At 37.9% G+C, this 17,092-nt stretch overlaps 1 protein-coding gene across 7 annotated transcripts in view; it reads right to left on the bottom strand.

Moving 5' to 3' along the window:
• The window catches only part of VAV3 (vav guanine nucleotide exchange factor 3), a 224,929-nt gene that overhangs the window by 173,927 nt on the left and 33,910 nt on the right, over positions 1-17,092 (bottom strand). For all 7 annotated transcript variants that reach the window (XM_067538336.1, XM_067538338.1, XM_067538335.1 and 4 more), the window contains exon 2: positions 14,876-14,992. In XM_067538336.1, coding sequence (XP_067394437.1) covers positions 14,876-14,992 — 117 coding nt within the window. The remainder of the gene's footprint in view (positions 1-14,875; positions 14,993-17,092) is intronic.

Genomic DNA, 17,092 nt, shown 5'->3' with positions numbered 1-17,092 from the left:
TGTCTGTTAGATTTCAGCACATACAACCCCCTTCAATTAAGATGTGAAAGTTCACAATACACAAGATCTAGCCCCCATGAAGTCCTCCAAGAACCAGATGAAGACAAGACTTGAAATTTTGGAAATTTCTAAGGTAAAGCAGAAACAAAAAAAAATAAGTTCAAAAAGCCACCTTGGCCTCCTTTGTACACTAAAAAGGAGCTAAAAGACTCGAGTCAAATTATTTTTAAAACACTTTGCAGATCACCCCTGTCAGATGAACTGAATTCTACACTTTAACAGTTACAGAAAAAGGCATTTTGGTAGATAATACATAGACTCAGTTCTCCTGAATAATAGTTTCTAGGTTGCCTGGCTCTGGATATTATCTGGCTTTTATTTTTTTACTTTTTGTAAAAAGAAAATCAATCTTTGATTTATGTCTAGGCAGTGTTAGTTAAAGTGAGAAATGTTTTGTATGTTTTATTCCCCATTTTAAAAGATAGCCAATTCATGGAGTGATGTTTGTCAAAGCATATGTTACCCATGCAGTCGGTTACTCACAGAGGAAAGGCATGCCACATCAGATGAGACACAGCTAAGCAACAGCTAGCAACTCATTATACTAAGTAAGTGTTGTATTCAAGATTGTCTGGATGCGTGCAATCACATATGAGGATTAAACTACTCTGCCTTGCACACTTGACAGATTATAGAAAAACTGGCGCCCATTCTCAAGAGGGCACCAAATTTAATATTGGCTGTTACTCTTGAATCAGTAACATAATACCTTACACCTACTGTCATTGAAGCTTGTTTATAGAGGATTTTTTTTCAAAATTGGCTTATTAATTCACTAATTCTCTATCACAAATCAGGCTTCTGTATTTACATAAAACTGCACTCTTAATTCCAAACTTCCGTGGGAGCAAGTCACTTAATTTCTCTCTTCTTCAGTTTTCCCATTTGTTCCCTTGTGAAATGGGAATACTACTACTTGCTTACCTATAGGAATGTTATGGTGATCAATGTCTGTAAAGCAACATAAATGCTAGGTATTACTATTAGCATAATAAAATACTGTGCTCTTTTTGTTTCAAAATTGTTTTACAGGAGAATATGGCATGTAATTTTTTTTAAACAAATTGCTCTGACATTTCAGCATGCTTTATTGATTCCAAAGACAGAAGACCTCCAAAGATCTCTGCATTTGTGACATGGACTGAACAACCATGTTAGCCCTTGTGAGGCTTACGAATATCAGACATCAAGATGTTATCCGTAAGCATAACCTGTAAACACTGTAATGTCCATATCATTGTAATACAGTCAGAGTCAGATAATTAGGGACACCAGCTCTGTACACTCTATGCACTGACTTCCGAGTCTGGAGAAATTATATCCCCAAATTAAACTGCTGGAAGCTGAAGGAGGAAGAACCAAAGTTCTGCTCTTTCAGAGTTCCTGAGCTCAGGTCCTGAGCAGAAGGGAGGTTGACCTCATCAGCTGGGGCCAGCTGAGAGATGATGGGCAGCATGAGTTCTCCCCAATAACCTTCTAATCAACACAGGAAAAACAACACAGGAGAAAAGTTTGGATAGACTTTGTCAGATCCTCTTCCACGAACTTTGCTAAAAGCTTCTGAAGCAGAGGAATAGACTTAAAACATTTCAAGTGGGTTGGTTCAATTTGGGTTAAGTTAGTGCAAAATCAGAACATACTTGTACTGTATCTGGTAAAATCTTTAAGCCCTACAACGTTGGTTAGGGGATATGCATGTTAATGTGTGCACGTGGTGTGAGTGAAAAAGAAAGGAGACACAGAAAATATAAAAAAAGGTGGTAGACAGCACAATGAAGAGAAAGAAACAGATAAAGGATTGAGGCAGACAACAATATATTATAGAAAAGAGAAAAACTGAGTGAAGCCAGGAAAGGAAAGAAGATCTAACAAAAGCAGAGCAAGGTGATGTCACATATTTAAAAATCATTAAAATAGAAAGTTGACTGAACAATGTTGCAATGAAATACAGAACACAGCAAAGAAAACATGCTGTTTTATTCTTTTAAGCCCTAGGGCACATTGCAGAGCAGATATTTTTCACCCTAACTTGTAGGCATCATTTTCAAGTCCTTGACAAGCCTAATTAACCTCTATATTGATATGTGTCAATATTCACGCACATCACATAGCTTGCTGTCCCTTATTGCTTAAGGAACATGAGATATGGCACTATCCCAATATGATCAACACATGCACAGAGGATTGCCCTTGGCCTGCTTAAATTTATGCACCATGACTGAACATTTTCTGGAGCCATGGTTTTGTCATCATTTAACTCTAGAGTATCTTGCTTTGGGGCATGCAATATTAGCCAAGCACTCGAAAATTAACTGAAGAGTTTAAGTCCAGTTGGCTTAATGGAACATTAGATTTTAATATTCCTAATGTTGAAAATGGAATCCAAACCATTCACACAATACCCACACCAGGGATGACACGAATATAAATTCTGAACAAAAAAAAAAAAAAAAGAGCCCTGAACCATGACTTTCCAGCAACATGAGTAAATCTTCTCTCCTGATCTATAAAGGATGTGCAGTCAACCTTATCAAAAGGCACCGCTATGGAAAATTAGTATATAAATGAAAAACACAAAAAGATTTAGAACTGACAACAGAGGGCACCTCTGAGAGGAGCTCAGGGCCCCCTCCCCCATGGGTCGAGCCCTAAAGCATGGTAATCTTCCTCATTGTACAATATATGCTGTGCTTGGGTCACAAGTAGCCAGGAGAGGAAGCTCACTACTTTTAACGGTTATACTTCATCATGGATTTTGAGATCTTGTAGTAAAGTGACATTCCAGCATCTTTGTGCTATAAGACATGACACAGGAGACACAATAGGGAGAATAGAACAAGCTATCAGAAGGGAGTCAGTACCCCCGATAGTCAGTCACAAACAAAGAGCATAGAGCTGTGTAGAGGTGCAACACTGCTCCCACAACCACAATCCACTATGAAGACCTAGGAGTGGAGATAGAACTGACAGGGCCATTCTGTTTCCCTGGATCCAGGCTAGGGAAGAGTAAAGATGGTGGAAGCCATCCCGTTTCCCACTGAAACAGGGGAAAACTGAAGGCATCAAGTTTCCCTACTTCCACTCTCTACCCCCTTGGGAGGAGTGGGAATTACCGAGGAATACCTGTAGAAGGAGGAAGGCAAACTGGTGAATTGCAGCTTCGACAGTTCTTCCATTAGATAGATGCTGGTGCTATTGGCAGGTAGGCCTTGGAGCCTCACCAACTCCCCTGCTAGGCACCATTTCCTACTGATGCTACCACTTGAGACTCCCCCACCTAAAGAGGCATGAGGAGGGAATGCCCTGAGCCTCCCCAAGCCTAGGAGAGCAAGGGAAAAGAAAGCCTCTGCACTCACCAATACTCCCCTGTACCTAAACCACTGGTCTGCATGTTTAACTTGCAGTGTTGATGACAAGACACAGGCATTTGTGAGCTTCACAGCGCAATGCTTCTACTTTTCTGGTCTGATTTCAAGGACAGGCCACTATAAAGTCAGTGGCCCGTCACCTCTATTTGTTGGGTAGATTTCAGGACACAGCTTCTGTGGCCTAGCCCATCTATATAGCTTTATGGTCTCGTGTCAAGGGACAGGTTGCTATGAAGGCACTAGCTCAGCAGCTTTAGCTTTTTGGGCTAATGACAAGTCGCAGGTATTTGTGAGGTTACTAGATCAACTATGGAGATGAGGGGTCCCAGTTTACTGAGCTAGTCCCACGCTATCCTATTTGGTTCTAGTGAAACCAGAAGTTTGTGCCAGTTGCATTGGAACCTCAGAACATATGGAAGATGAGACTAGGAGCTAGAGAGCCAGGGCAGCAGATGCAAGGGGATTCAAAGGCAGAGAAAAGGGGGACTGGTTGGTTTGCTTTTACATCAACTGTTATTGTGACCAAAATATTGCGTGGGAAAGGTTTGTTAACAGTCCTTGCTTCCACCTGCTCTGCTCCACTGCCCTGAAGTTGTCCTGGTTTTTAATCTTGGAAATCTCATCACTCTAGGCTCAGTATCCCTAACTTGCTGGGTTGATGTGAAAGAACAAGCCTCTAGGCAGTTACTGAGTCAACAAGGGTCCAAAATCTGTAATATGAATTAGCGTGAAACACGAAATACAAGTTTACATAAATATTTGGAAATATTATTACTGCCTTCCAGTTAGTTAGGACTCCTATTTATAAACCTTTATTAGCTGTGTGCTGATTGCAGGGATCTCAGTGGTTATAACATGCTTTGTTCAGCAAGTTTCTTGTCTTCTGAGCAGAAAAAAAGATTTCCTCATCCCTTTTGACAATGTGAGATTATCACAATTTCACCACCACAGAAGATTGTTCCTTAAAATAAAGACTAGAATTACAACATTAACAAAGGAGTAGGAACACCTCCTTTTTTTTACTTCTATTCATATTGTAATTACAAGGCAAAATAAACTTAATATACTTGGAGTCTAGGATAAAAATTTTCAAAAGTACCTAAATGACTTAGGTTCCTAAGTACTACTGACTTTCAATAAGTCCTAATGTGCCCAAATCTCTTCAGGCACTTTTAAAGTTTTACTCTATATGTAGTGTCCCCCCCACACACCTTACATAAAAATGAGGCTTCCAATTCCCCATAGCAAGCAAATTGCTAAAACAAAGATAAAGATTTATTCACATGACAAGGAGTTATCACATATTGTAAAACAATCATTTCTTGATACTTGTTTACAACATGTGATATTAATTTGGTAGTGTCCCTTTCAAGTACCTGTACAACCTTAAATTGTTAAAAATGAAAGAATTTTAAAAATCCAATGTACTTCTCACCCACAAATACCCTTTATTTATTTCTCTTATCTGCCAGGTCAGTTTCATGTTTGTTTACAATCAGTTTCATGTTCAGTTTCTTAGTGCTGCAATGTTTAGATTTCAAATATTACAGGAAATGAATCATGGTTTAAAAATAAAGCAAATATAACTTACTTTTTTAAATTTTTGAAACATTTCTATAGATCTTATAAAATTTGTTTTAACAACATTTTAATTTTGGGACAGACTATAACAGTATTCCCTTTAAATCTATTCAAGCCAAAAACAGAGACCAGTTTTTCAATATTTTCCTCACACCAGACTTCCATGATGCTACTCTTGCAGGATATCTGAGTCAGAGCAGAATAACATTTCACTAAGATCACCATAGCAACAGAAACACATGGGCAGGAAATGAGAACTTGGAAGCTCGGTTTTCTTCCTTACTGTATCAGTTTTCCATTAATCCAGGCTCCACAGACAGCAGGTCATGTTTATTTACAAGAATCTAACTGAACAAAAGTCCACATTATAAAAGTCCTAAAGGGCTCATACTGACAAGAACATTTCACTGCCTGGATGAGAATTTTTCATTACACCTCAAACACCCATTGATTTCCTAATGATTCTGTGATGTGGCAAGACCAATTAGCACATATCACTGATAAACCATCAAAATAAAATTCTGAGCCATAACTACATTTGAGAAACCTAACTAAATGTTTAGGAAGCTTATATTTAAAAAAAAAAAAAAAAAAAAAAAAACTACTTGCTAAACTGTAAAAAATGGATTTCTTAAGCAAACCACCAAACCATTTTTCTAAATCTACCACTAAAATAACTGAGATCTTGTTTTTAGTGGAGATAATGTATATTTTTTAATGATTCCATTATCTTTGTAAATTCACTCTCGCCAAATTATTTCCCCATCCCACATTTCAGCACTTTCACACAATGAAAAGTAATACCATGAACATTTTAAATTAATAGCTTCCCAAAGTGCAGCATTTCCAGATCTAATACTCAATAAAAGTCATTTCAAGATGGTTTTTTATATCTACAACACAACATCAAGATGCCAAAACTTTTGCTTTAAAAATAAAAAATTAATACACGAATCTCAAATTCACAACTTTAGTTAGGATTCCATATATAGTTTCTCCTCTCTTCCCTTTACACCAAGATAGCCACTAACCAGCATCTTGACTGACAACCTCATGAAACAAGTTCATAATGCAGTCAAATACTCTATGTTTGCATCTTCCTTCTACTATATATTAATATATATATATATATATTTTCATTCCAAAGAACTTCCTTTAATATTTTGAACTCTAGTAACAACTTTGATTCACAGCTGAAATTTTTAACTCAATAAGGAACACAATAATTCTGCTGTACACAATGGGAAGGGAAGGAGGCAGAAAAAGTAACAATTAAAATACATGCGAAGCCTTTAAAATATATAAAATCAAGTAATGTTGCTTTTATTCTAAGCTGTTTGGGAACAGTGGCAGGTCTGTCTTACACCCACAGCTGCAAAAGTGTATTGCTCTGGAGTGTGGAAAGACTAGATCCAAGTTCATGCAGTTTTCTCCACTCCTTTTGCTCTTCTCTTCTGCCCCACAGCCCCAATCCTAGGCAATCCACAGAGAGGTGTTTCCCCACCTTCGGAGGTCAGTGTCCTATGTGCACTATTCTCCTTACACTTCTCACACTAATCCTGTGAGGGGTATGGGCACCTCCTGAGAAATGCCTCCAGTGAATTCCTGTTACATTCAATGGGAATTTTGAACACTTAGCACCTAGCAGAATCAGTTTCCAAAGGAGCAAAATTTTATACAATAGAATTATGTCTTCAGCAACGTGAGTTAGGACTTGCATATTCTTAATAGTTTTGCATTTTTAACTATGCATGCATAGTTAAAGTGGCAAAAAAAAAATGAAAAAATAAACCCTAGTGCCGATGCAGTTATACTGGTATAGCTATTCTCATACAGGAAAGGGAATAAGTTATACCCATAGGTACCTTTACTTCATCTATATCTGCATCCAAACTAGAGCTTGCACAGGTATAATTAGATCAGTAACTATTTCAGTGAGGGGGGTAGGTTTTTTTATACTGGTATAAAATCTATTTGTAGACCAAGATTTACTAAATAGTGTGCTGCTGCTATTATGTATTATTATCTGTATTATCTGAACATCCACAAGGCATTAGTAACTGGAGGAGGGGGGGCCGCACAGCACGTATTTTGTTTTAATTGTTAAGTTTATACGGAATGGCCACATCCATCAATCTTCTTTTACAAATCCAGCAAACTTCTGTGTTCCACCCAAACCTTTTTTATGCACTGCCACATTCCCCAACCTACTCTCTCTCATGCATATACATACACTGAATTTATACATAAACCATTAAATAAAACTATTGAGCTATATACAAGGCTGTAGTCATCATCACAACAAATCCCAAAGGGACATAGCCTCCTTGCAGATCTCGAGCACCACATGCATAGATCTCTGGCAAGGTGCGTATAATGGTCGGGCTATATATTTGGTTTCTGTCCATCCCTTTTGTCATGCTACCAAAAGCTTCTGGCACCCACGTGATTGCCAGCTGTGCAGCAGCATTCCTTGGTACACAAGCTCCAAAATTTCTTCATCTTCCATTCTGATAATATGTCCATACCAAGAAAGCTGCCTAAATTGAACAAGTGCTGATGGAGGTGGTTGCTAGGTCTGGCTTTGAACATCCTCATTTCTGATCTTTTCCTACCACTCAAAATGGAGTAGCTGACGAAGATTTACAGAATCTAAAACATCAGTCTTGTGTTCTTCAGTCTTCCCCAGTGCCCACAATTCACTTCATTCAACAGAGAGGCATAACCATGGTGGTATAGATCTGCAGCTTCGTAACAAGGCTGATGTCACAATGTCCCCACAGAGGCCGCTGAAAAGCCTGAAACATGGCAGCAGCTGCTGCTATACAAGTGTCCACATCTTTCAAGACTCCTCCAGCACAGTTTGTGATGCTGTCCAAATATTTGACAGGTGCCTCCTGCGAGCAAGACTTTCCCACATTCCTGTACTACTGTTCTGCACCCTATTTCTGTGCATTGAGATTTAGTTCTGGTCTGTGAATTTCATTGTTTTATAACCATCAATCTGTTTTGTAGATTTTGGCATGTGAATATTCACATCTGTCTGCTCTTCCTGGAATCTTTTGAACACATACTTGTTGGAATTCCAATATACTTGGAACGTAATACTTCAGCTGGTTCGTGATGTTTTGCTGAATCATAGTCAGGATTTCCTTAACAGTGACAGGATGGCTAAAATGACCGTAGAAGACCCTTGCTTACGCATTCAATATTTTCACAGCACTTTGCTGTATACTTTGTGTAAGTGAGCCTTTACAGTGTGATGGAGAACATAGCTGTGCTGGAAGCTGTCCTATATGCTTTTTAATAAAACACAGCTCTTCTATAGCACTTTGAACTTTCATGTACTTGTTTACATCGCTTTTGCTTAGTAAATCTAATGCCCTTTTGCTTTTTTGATGTTATGCACAAATCTTGCATACCAGCATGTTATGAAATACCTATTATGAAAATAAATAAAAATTAATTTTACAGCAGATTTAAACACGGTAAGAAAACTGAGCTATATTTGAAGCAAATCAGCTAGAGCAAGGAGCACACCTGTGATCAGCACTCTATTCCTTACCCTTCCTAAGACCAGAGTGAAGAAAGCTCCAGTCACCAGGACTCCTATTGACTTCAGTAGGCAGTGGATCAACCCCTTAGATTCCCAATTCCATCATAGAGCTATTCTTTCTCACATGAGTCCTATAGTAGTTTGAAATCATCTTTGAAAAATCTGTGACAGCTGCAACTGCTTAAGTACAAGACACACCAGAGACTGGAGCTGTTAGAAGACTATGTAATTCTGGCAGAACTGAAGGCACAAGTATCAAAGTTATTTGTTGATTCTGGCACACAGGTATAGAGAGGAAGAACCCAACAGTCCTGGGTTGACGAAAAATAAGTCTGTGAGATGGAATTTTTAATGAAAACACTGCCAGGCACCACTGTGTGGGGGTGGAGGTTTTCATGCTAAATCAGCAAGCTGAACAACTGCACAGAAAGTATACTAGAAGAATACTAGAAGAATAGGCAGTTGTGACTAGAAGTGGGTGAATCTCATGGAGTTTGAGGCTTAACTATCTGAACTTTTTTTCTTATTTTGTTTAACTAGTTCAAGAACATTCTTTTCTTCCTGTAATTTAAAATCCTCCCCCCCAACGCCCCCCCCCCCCCACCCCAAGGCAAATTCAGTTAAAAAAAATAAAGGGAAATTTGTATTTGGAATAGAAGAAAACTCTCCTACTCCCCTCAGCTTGATCCCAGTATTTGTACAGCATTTTTGCATTAAAATGCTTAAGGCCTAGGTATCTGTTTTTCACTCTGTTCATTCTCTGCTTCATCTTCACCTAATTTTTTCCATAGGAACTTTACTCTCCATTCCCCTCCACCACTCACTCTCACTCTCACTCACACACAAATTCAATAACAGAGTTCAAGTCAAATTTCTAATCCCATTATGTCATAGTGGGTTCAAACTGGAATAACCAGTGCACTTACTCCTAGTTCCATTGTTATACCTAACCATTAGTAACAACTGCTCACCATAGTTAAAAAGTACCAAGTAGCTTTTAAAGGTACTGTAGTTACAACCCGATATACTAAAGGATTGGATGCAATCTGCCCCTGACAGCTTCCGCTGCTGAGTTTATAGCTATATGAGGAAGAAAACATGGAGGAAGTATACAGCCATAGCTAACACCCCCTGTCTGTGACTGCCACTGTCTAACCAAGGGAAAAGGTTTTGAAACACACGAGGAAAAAGATCAAAACTATAAAACCTTTCTTTCCATGGACTGACAAAAAGGCAAGATTAGACAAACATGCCATATCTCACCACTTATTTTAAAAAATTGGATCTTAATAAAATAACTGAATATCTATTTCAAACTTTAATTGCTGAGTCTCCTTTTTGTTTGTCTTCTGTTTGTCTTGTTTGTTTTGTTTGTCTTCTGTTTACCCCCTTTTTCTTTAAATTCGATTATTCATTTTCATCTGACATGTTCTTCCTAATTTGTTTATTTGCTTAAAAATGAGTAGCCATGGAAACCTATAATATAAAAATGACTACATTTATTCTATTACAGTAAGTTTTAAAATTCGACAATTATAAAAATATAATTGCAATGCAAGCTAAAATAACTGAACACATCTGTGATTGTATGTGGTTTCAGCATCAGTTCCTTTAAATAAAAAGAGTTCATGAAAATCAAGATACATGGGGCTTGTGGAGTTGCCCTCACCTACTTGTCTGAATTTGGCCCCTTAAAAGCATTAAGCATTGGTCAGCACTGCACTACAGTTTCTTCAAACTCAGATATCTCTCTTAGACTTTTAGTGCACTAGAATACTCGGGAAGCTATAGAAATATACACACATCCACCTAATCAACTCATTTGGCCAGCAGTCTGGAAAATGCCTATGGTCCAAAAGATCCTCTTTAAACTAGAACTCCTCTCTAAACCAGAGTGATAACACCACTACCAGCCTTGTCTCTATTTTTGGACACAACTCCTATTAACTATGTACATGTCGAGGGAGAATGATTCAGAAAATGGTTCTTAAAATAAAGGAAATCTAATGGAATTCTTTAGTTAAAGACCAATAGGAAAATCCAGTGGTGCTGATCTTGTAACCCTTTGTACGTGCCTAATCCTACTGAAGTAGTAGTGAAGACTGTAGGATTGGGAACATATACAAACATTTCTTTTTCATATAGAAAAATAATTAATTTAGGAAAATTTGTTTGACCACAGAAAAATCAAACTAAGCAGAGGAAAGTTTCCTTTTCGTCACCGCTGCTTCTAGCAACTGGAGATGTTTCCAAGCCAATAAAGTATATTTGTTAGTCTTGGAGCTCAAATCTCAGACTATGTTATACTCTTCTATACATTTTACAACCCTGAAGCTACACTATATGTGATGTTTTTCCAGTGCTCCACTCCTTTTAATGGTTTCAAATTCACCATCTGTTCTAAAAAGTTGACCGTGTCCCCAAGCATTTAAAAGGCCTAGTTAAATACAAGTCAATTTATCTCCCATTAGAACAACCTCCAGTCACATGATAAGCTTTCATTCAAGCGTGCAGTGAAAACAGATGAACTGCAAAAAGAGTCATGGTGTAGCTGAAAAGACGCCCGGCACATACAGCCATCGCAAATATTGCAGTGTCTTCGCTGTTCAATTTAGCAGCACTACCTTTGCACAAACAGTTGTTTTACTCACAAGAGTGGGTGTCATTAAATAATCCTGTGTGCCTCTGTCTTTCAAATTTGTCACTGCAATCTCACCAAGACTATGGAAGCATGTTTGCATGCATGCACAGCAGAAATTGCTGACTTTTCAGACATTGCTAGCACCCTGACACTGAGAAGGACAGACAGTGAAATAGTCAAATGTTATGACAGTAATTGTATTTTTCTATATTTTGTACAAAGCACCTAGCACATGTTGCTCACAACAATATATAAATACAATTTAAAAAGTACTATTAACGCTAATTTTATGATGGGGGATGATAAATGCAATAGTTAAAATTTGTAATGAAAGAGATAGTATCCCTGCAAATGCCAGCTTACATTATAAATTTTACACAAAATAAAAGTTTATTTTAGAACACAAGTTTACAAAGCACAAACAAAAGAAGCCATGTGTCAAATAGCTATCAATATGTTGTGGGTTACATTTTTGAGACAGGCCTCCATCCAGCATGTTATTTCACAGGTACAATTTTGCACCTGCAACTAACTGCATCTGCAAAAATTTTCCTTCAAGATTAGAGGCTGTCTTTTAAAAATCAGGCCCTTTATGGTCATATTAGAGTAACTATATGAACCAGGATCTCTCTCAGCAACTAACTGGAAACCACAATAGTAATTATTAGTACTCTATCATAAAGCACTATTTAAATAAGTAGCAAAGGCTTGACACAAAAGGGTCTAGATAAAGACCCTAAAATTATAGCCAACAACTGGATACCTGGTAGAGAAGTTATTGTTGCTTTAAGCTACCTTACATTTATCAGCAACAGGAGCTGTTAAAAGCCTTTTTGTCTTAATTCTTCTACTGTTCACAGAACCAAGGGAAAAAAATCTTTGGTATTTTTGAACAGGCAATAAAACAAGATTTAAAAAAAAACTGGTAAAAAATGCTATTTCTTAACTATTCTTAGCAAGGCAGAAAATGTACAGTAGAATTAAAGGACAGGTGGAATTTCTTGGTTTGCCAATCTTTGCAAATTACACAAATCATCAAACAAAAATAATTAGATATGCTCAATATTACTCAGTGAACCACTTCAATCACCAGTACCAAAAAGCAACACCATGGGCTTGGATTCTTAGTTACACTAAGGTCTCCTTACATCAATTAGGCAGCATAAAGGGACCTTAGTGAAAATAAGAATCAGGCCTCATGTCTATTACAAAGTGCAATGCATAAAAAGCAGTGGAAATATTGTATATTCAGATTTTAAAAGGGGGAAATTATGTCTGATATTTATTCTAATTTGGAATATTTTTTAAATGGCATGGTCTTTAGATAATTATAAGACTTTTCTGTTAAACTAGGGGAGTGATGCAGTGACTCACAAGTAGAAATCTAAGATGTGCTGAATACGTGCTGGCAATGGCAGAGAATAGACAAAGTATGTAGGAGGTTGTGAACAATACACTAGAGAAAGCCAGCTTTGCACACAGAAAAACTAATCACAGGTTTACATACACAGTTCTTTATAATTCAGAGTAACCAGCAGTAACTGATTATCATTGTGTCTCAGTCTCACAGCAGTAAAAATGATACTTTGGAGCTTTGTCACTTGTTAAACAGACAAGGAGAGTGAGGGGGTTAAATCTTAAAGTGTTTGAAAGAAAAAGATGCCAAGGTTGTCAAACAGTTCCATACTGGAGGGGCTCATAGCTTGTGGCACTCCACCACTATTTTAACAATGGGTATATCTTACACATGAAGCATCTCCTTCCTTTCTGCCCAACCTGCCTTACTCCTTCATAACCTCATATCCCTCACTGCCTCCCTGCCCATTACCTTCCCTCAGCTAGCCTCTTCCTTCTCAAGTCAAGTTTTCCTTTTCACAGTTCCCAACCCTCTTTTTCCCCTCTCTCATGCCCCCCCTTTTACTTCATTAACCTTCCATTCTCTCTCTCTCATTCACCCATCCCCTACTCTTTTTCCCATTCTCCTCCTATATTGAATACTTATTCCTTTGGTCACATATACATTGCCTGTGCACTGAAGCCCTTCTATCCTCAAACAGCAGGATATATGTGCTCTTACCCAGAAAACAAACCATACTTGCTAAAAGCCAGGCCCCGTGTTTGTTCAATGGAAACGTGGACCACTTATCACCAATGAGTATTCAGTCGTAAGGAGCAGACTGAAAAGTATTTATTTCGTTTTAAGAGGCAGAACAAAAATTGCACCTTTCTACATGTAGAGAATGTAGTAGCTTGTGGGAGTACTAATTATAACCAAACTGACCTGTCTTGGCATTAAATTGCCTATTAGAAGACAATTCCGCTGTATACAATCTTAATGTTTGTATCTCTTATTAAAATGAACCTGCTATTTGGGGACACAGTTAGCAATTATATCCCTTTCCCAGACTTCAAAGGCTGCCTGTCCTGCCTTAGAATGTTATGCAACCTGGATATCCATTATGACACAATAACTGTACATAACAGGTTTATTTCCACAGACTGTAGTCCTGAACACCAGGACATTTACCTACCACAGCATGTCCCTGCTGTCTGATAGTCTGGTTTGGAGAAAAGAGATAAGAGTGTCTGAACTAAACTCACATCTACGTCTGCATGCCTAGACTATGAAAAAGAATTATAGGTGCAAAGAAAGTGATGCTGTGGGTTAGGGGCATCCCGCCTCCATTGTCACTTCATCCCACCACTGTTACAACTACCTCCAGTTCATACAAAAACCTCATTTTCCCCTCCCTCCCCATGCTTAGCCACCCTTATCATTCTTTCTTTCTTCCCACTACTCCTCTAAGTGCCAAGCCTTTCAATTTGCAGGCCAACAGGCAACTCAGCAGCCCCAAGCAAGTAGAAGAGGGGGAATAGAATTCAAGCCTGAGTTGCCACTCTATTCCCTTCACCATAAAGGGGTGGAGGATAGTGATTGTTTCCCCTTTCCTAAGTCCGACTGCTGGAGAGAAAGCTAGGGTCACCCCATAAGCTTGAGAGTCTGGATGTATAGGAGGCTCCCCCAAAAGATATGGAGCACCAAGTGGCTTCTTGATTTACTTGACTTTACAATTAGCCCAGGCTTCTCTCCTCATTACCCACCATAACTACACCCTGCTCCTCAAGCTGTGCACATTTTTCTCTTGTTACCAATCTATCGTATGGTCCTTCTCAGCCCCATAACATTGTTCCTTTTGTGCCTGTAACTTGCTCCTAACAAAAACAGCCCTTGTGAGCAAGCCGAACCAAGATGTGGATCCAACAGTAGAACATTAGGTGTTTGACCTCTTCAGGGGAAAAAGTGTAGTGTAGGTGAGGTTAAAGTCCTACACTAGTGCTAGTGGATTACCAGTGGCACTAATGACGGGGAGTTCTCATGTACACTGGCCACTGCAATTCTAGCCACTCTGTTGTCTGCTCTGAGTAGACCTAAGGACACAATGGTTAAAACACCTTTGTAGGTGGCCTCCATCAACTATGATTAAAAAAAAGAAAAGAAAAGAAAAATCCAACTTAAATGTGAAATGAACAAAACCAGACCAAGCCTCTCTCTCGCTTCAAGGTAGTTTTTAAATTGTTTGAAAACGAGCTACATAAAGCATTAGCCAATAATCAAATTATCTAGCCAAAAAAGAAGAAGATATTAGTAAACATAAAATTTTAAGTTACCTTTCCAAAATCTCGCACATCAAACAAATCAAATGCTTCAAAAAGTTCATTTTTCTTCATCCCAAATATCTCACAACATGCTGAAAGGAATGTTCTTATATTCTTCAAGCAGAGAAACTAGAGAAAAAACAAATAATATTGTTAGTGTACAGGCGTGTAATTACCAAGTGCTTTGCGGTAAACCTTGAAAGCTCATGCTTATTTTTGCAATTATATATGTATAGCAAAACCCACTGTTATATTACCATTTTTAAGGACAGCTAGCATTTCTATTAAACCATTATTTTCAAATAGTTTGTAATTCAGCCATAAAATTTCTCTTTAGACTGAATGATGTTATCCAAGGTCTAAAAGAGAGGAATTTTGTTCAGCATAATTTGTGTAAGATAATTTTATGTTGGTAAAGAGAAAATTAAGAAGTTACCAGGTTTAAATTAACTTTAAAATGGCTTCGGTTTCAAAAATTAAAATTTGTAAGCTATTAGTTTATAAAAGTGGACCAAACAATTTATGTGCTAAAAGAAAAATTACCATAGCAGATCTAATTATTTAATTTAGAAAACCAGTCAATTTGCATATATACAAAGTGTTTTCATTAAAAAGAATCAGAAATCTAATTGCAGGGATTTACTGTAAATACATGCACTGTGTCTACAGATTAATATTGTCAAATAATATTGTCAAAACAGACCATAATTACACTCTGGAGGATTACACAATTATGATTTCACAGTTATTTTTGCATAATTGAGAACTAGTTCACAATTTATCAAGCTGCAAATTAGCTTTTTAGGATGGAATCAGAGATTCGATTTGCCTGAACACAGATATTGCTACCAATGATTCACACTTCTGGATCATACTCTAATGAGGAATTGCACTAATACCTGGGAATGGAGAAAGCTTAATCAAGTGAGTTTTCTGCTTCTCTGACTCCACTACTCCCTATATAAACTGGACTGTCTCCTCTTCAGTCCCTACACCACATAGTCTCAACTTGTCTTCTACTATTCTTGGAAGCCTGGTCTGAAGCTACTTCCTTCTAGCAACCCCAATAACCACTTCTCATTAACAACCCCCACACCCTAATATACACACATGCACAAAACAGAAAATGAAAAGGCAACTGGGAGAATCTGTAGCCCAATGAACTATTATTGTCCATAGCTGAGCAATAAAACACAGCTGTCACCCAAGGAGTTCTGTTTTCAGGCCTACAGGCCTCCTCTTTAAAATTATTCCTTGGCTGTTAATTTGGGAATAATCGTTCCCCTTCCACACCCCCTTGGAAGAATGCTCAGAGCATTTGCATATTTGACAAATAGCAATTGATTAGGCTAGGGGCAAGGACTCCTAACTGGAGAAGAGAACAGTCACAAGCAATTTAAAAAACAAAAAACAAACAAACAAACAAAAAAACCACTTGAGGGAGAAGCCTTAGTGCTGCATAGCCCCACTTCTGTGTACTAGCAGCGGTGGAAGCTGTTCTCTTTTAGATAAGGGGCTGTCATTTCTTTTCACCATACCTCAGACATGTTATCTTTTGAAGCAGCAGTGAAAGTGACAACCATTGTCAATAATTTTGCAGCAACTTGCTAAAGACACAAATCTAAAAATAAAATAGTGCAAGATGTACCAGTTGTTTTTATGAAAAGATACAATTCCACAGTCTATTTTTTCTTAATCTGACAATCCAATACATAACTGTACAAAAAATGTAAATGTTTACAGGCAATAGCATTATTTCAATGAACACAGCAATCTGCTTGAAATTTTCTTTCAAATGTTATCTTATTTACACAGCAAACCAGGATTAAAAGCCAATTCTCTCAATGCCTGATCCAGGATCTAGGGATTACAGGATTGAGCCCATGTTTTAAATTACTTTTGTTTACATACAGCTAAAGCGATACACCTGTTTCTTCATAAAGAGAAATTGTGGCATTCATGCCAACATTCTTATGTGTAGAGTAACAGCCAAATGGATTATCCACATGCATGCATTGCAGCATTTACTGGTGTAAATAAGAGAAGAAATGTGAAGTGGAGACACAGTTTCTAGGTTTAGTTTTGGGGACTGTGTGCTTACAGACTTGATAGCGTTGGGTGGAGTGACACTACCGGAGGAAGCAAAAAAAACACCCAGAATCTGGGGCATGACAGTCACTAAACATGATCAGTAGCCCTTTTGAAGCTACACGAGAAGCTTTCATTGTG

Source organism: Emydura macquarii, unplaced genomic scaffold, assembly GCF_026122565.2.
Source record: "Emydura macquarii macquarii isolate MOO-44397 ecotype Brisbane River unplaced genomic scaffold, CSIRO-AGI_Emac_v2 contig_480, whole genome shotgun sequence".
NCBI classification, from domain to species: domain Eukaryota; kingdom Metazoa; phylum Chordata; order Testudines; family Chelidae; genus Emydura; species Emydura macquarii.
This window is presented reverse-complemented; position numbering and strand designations above follow the sequence as displayed.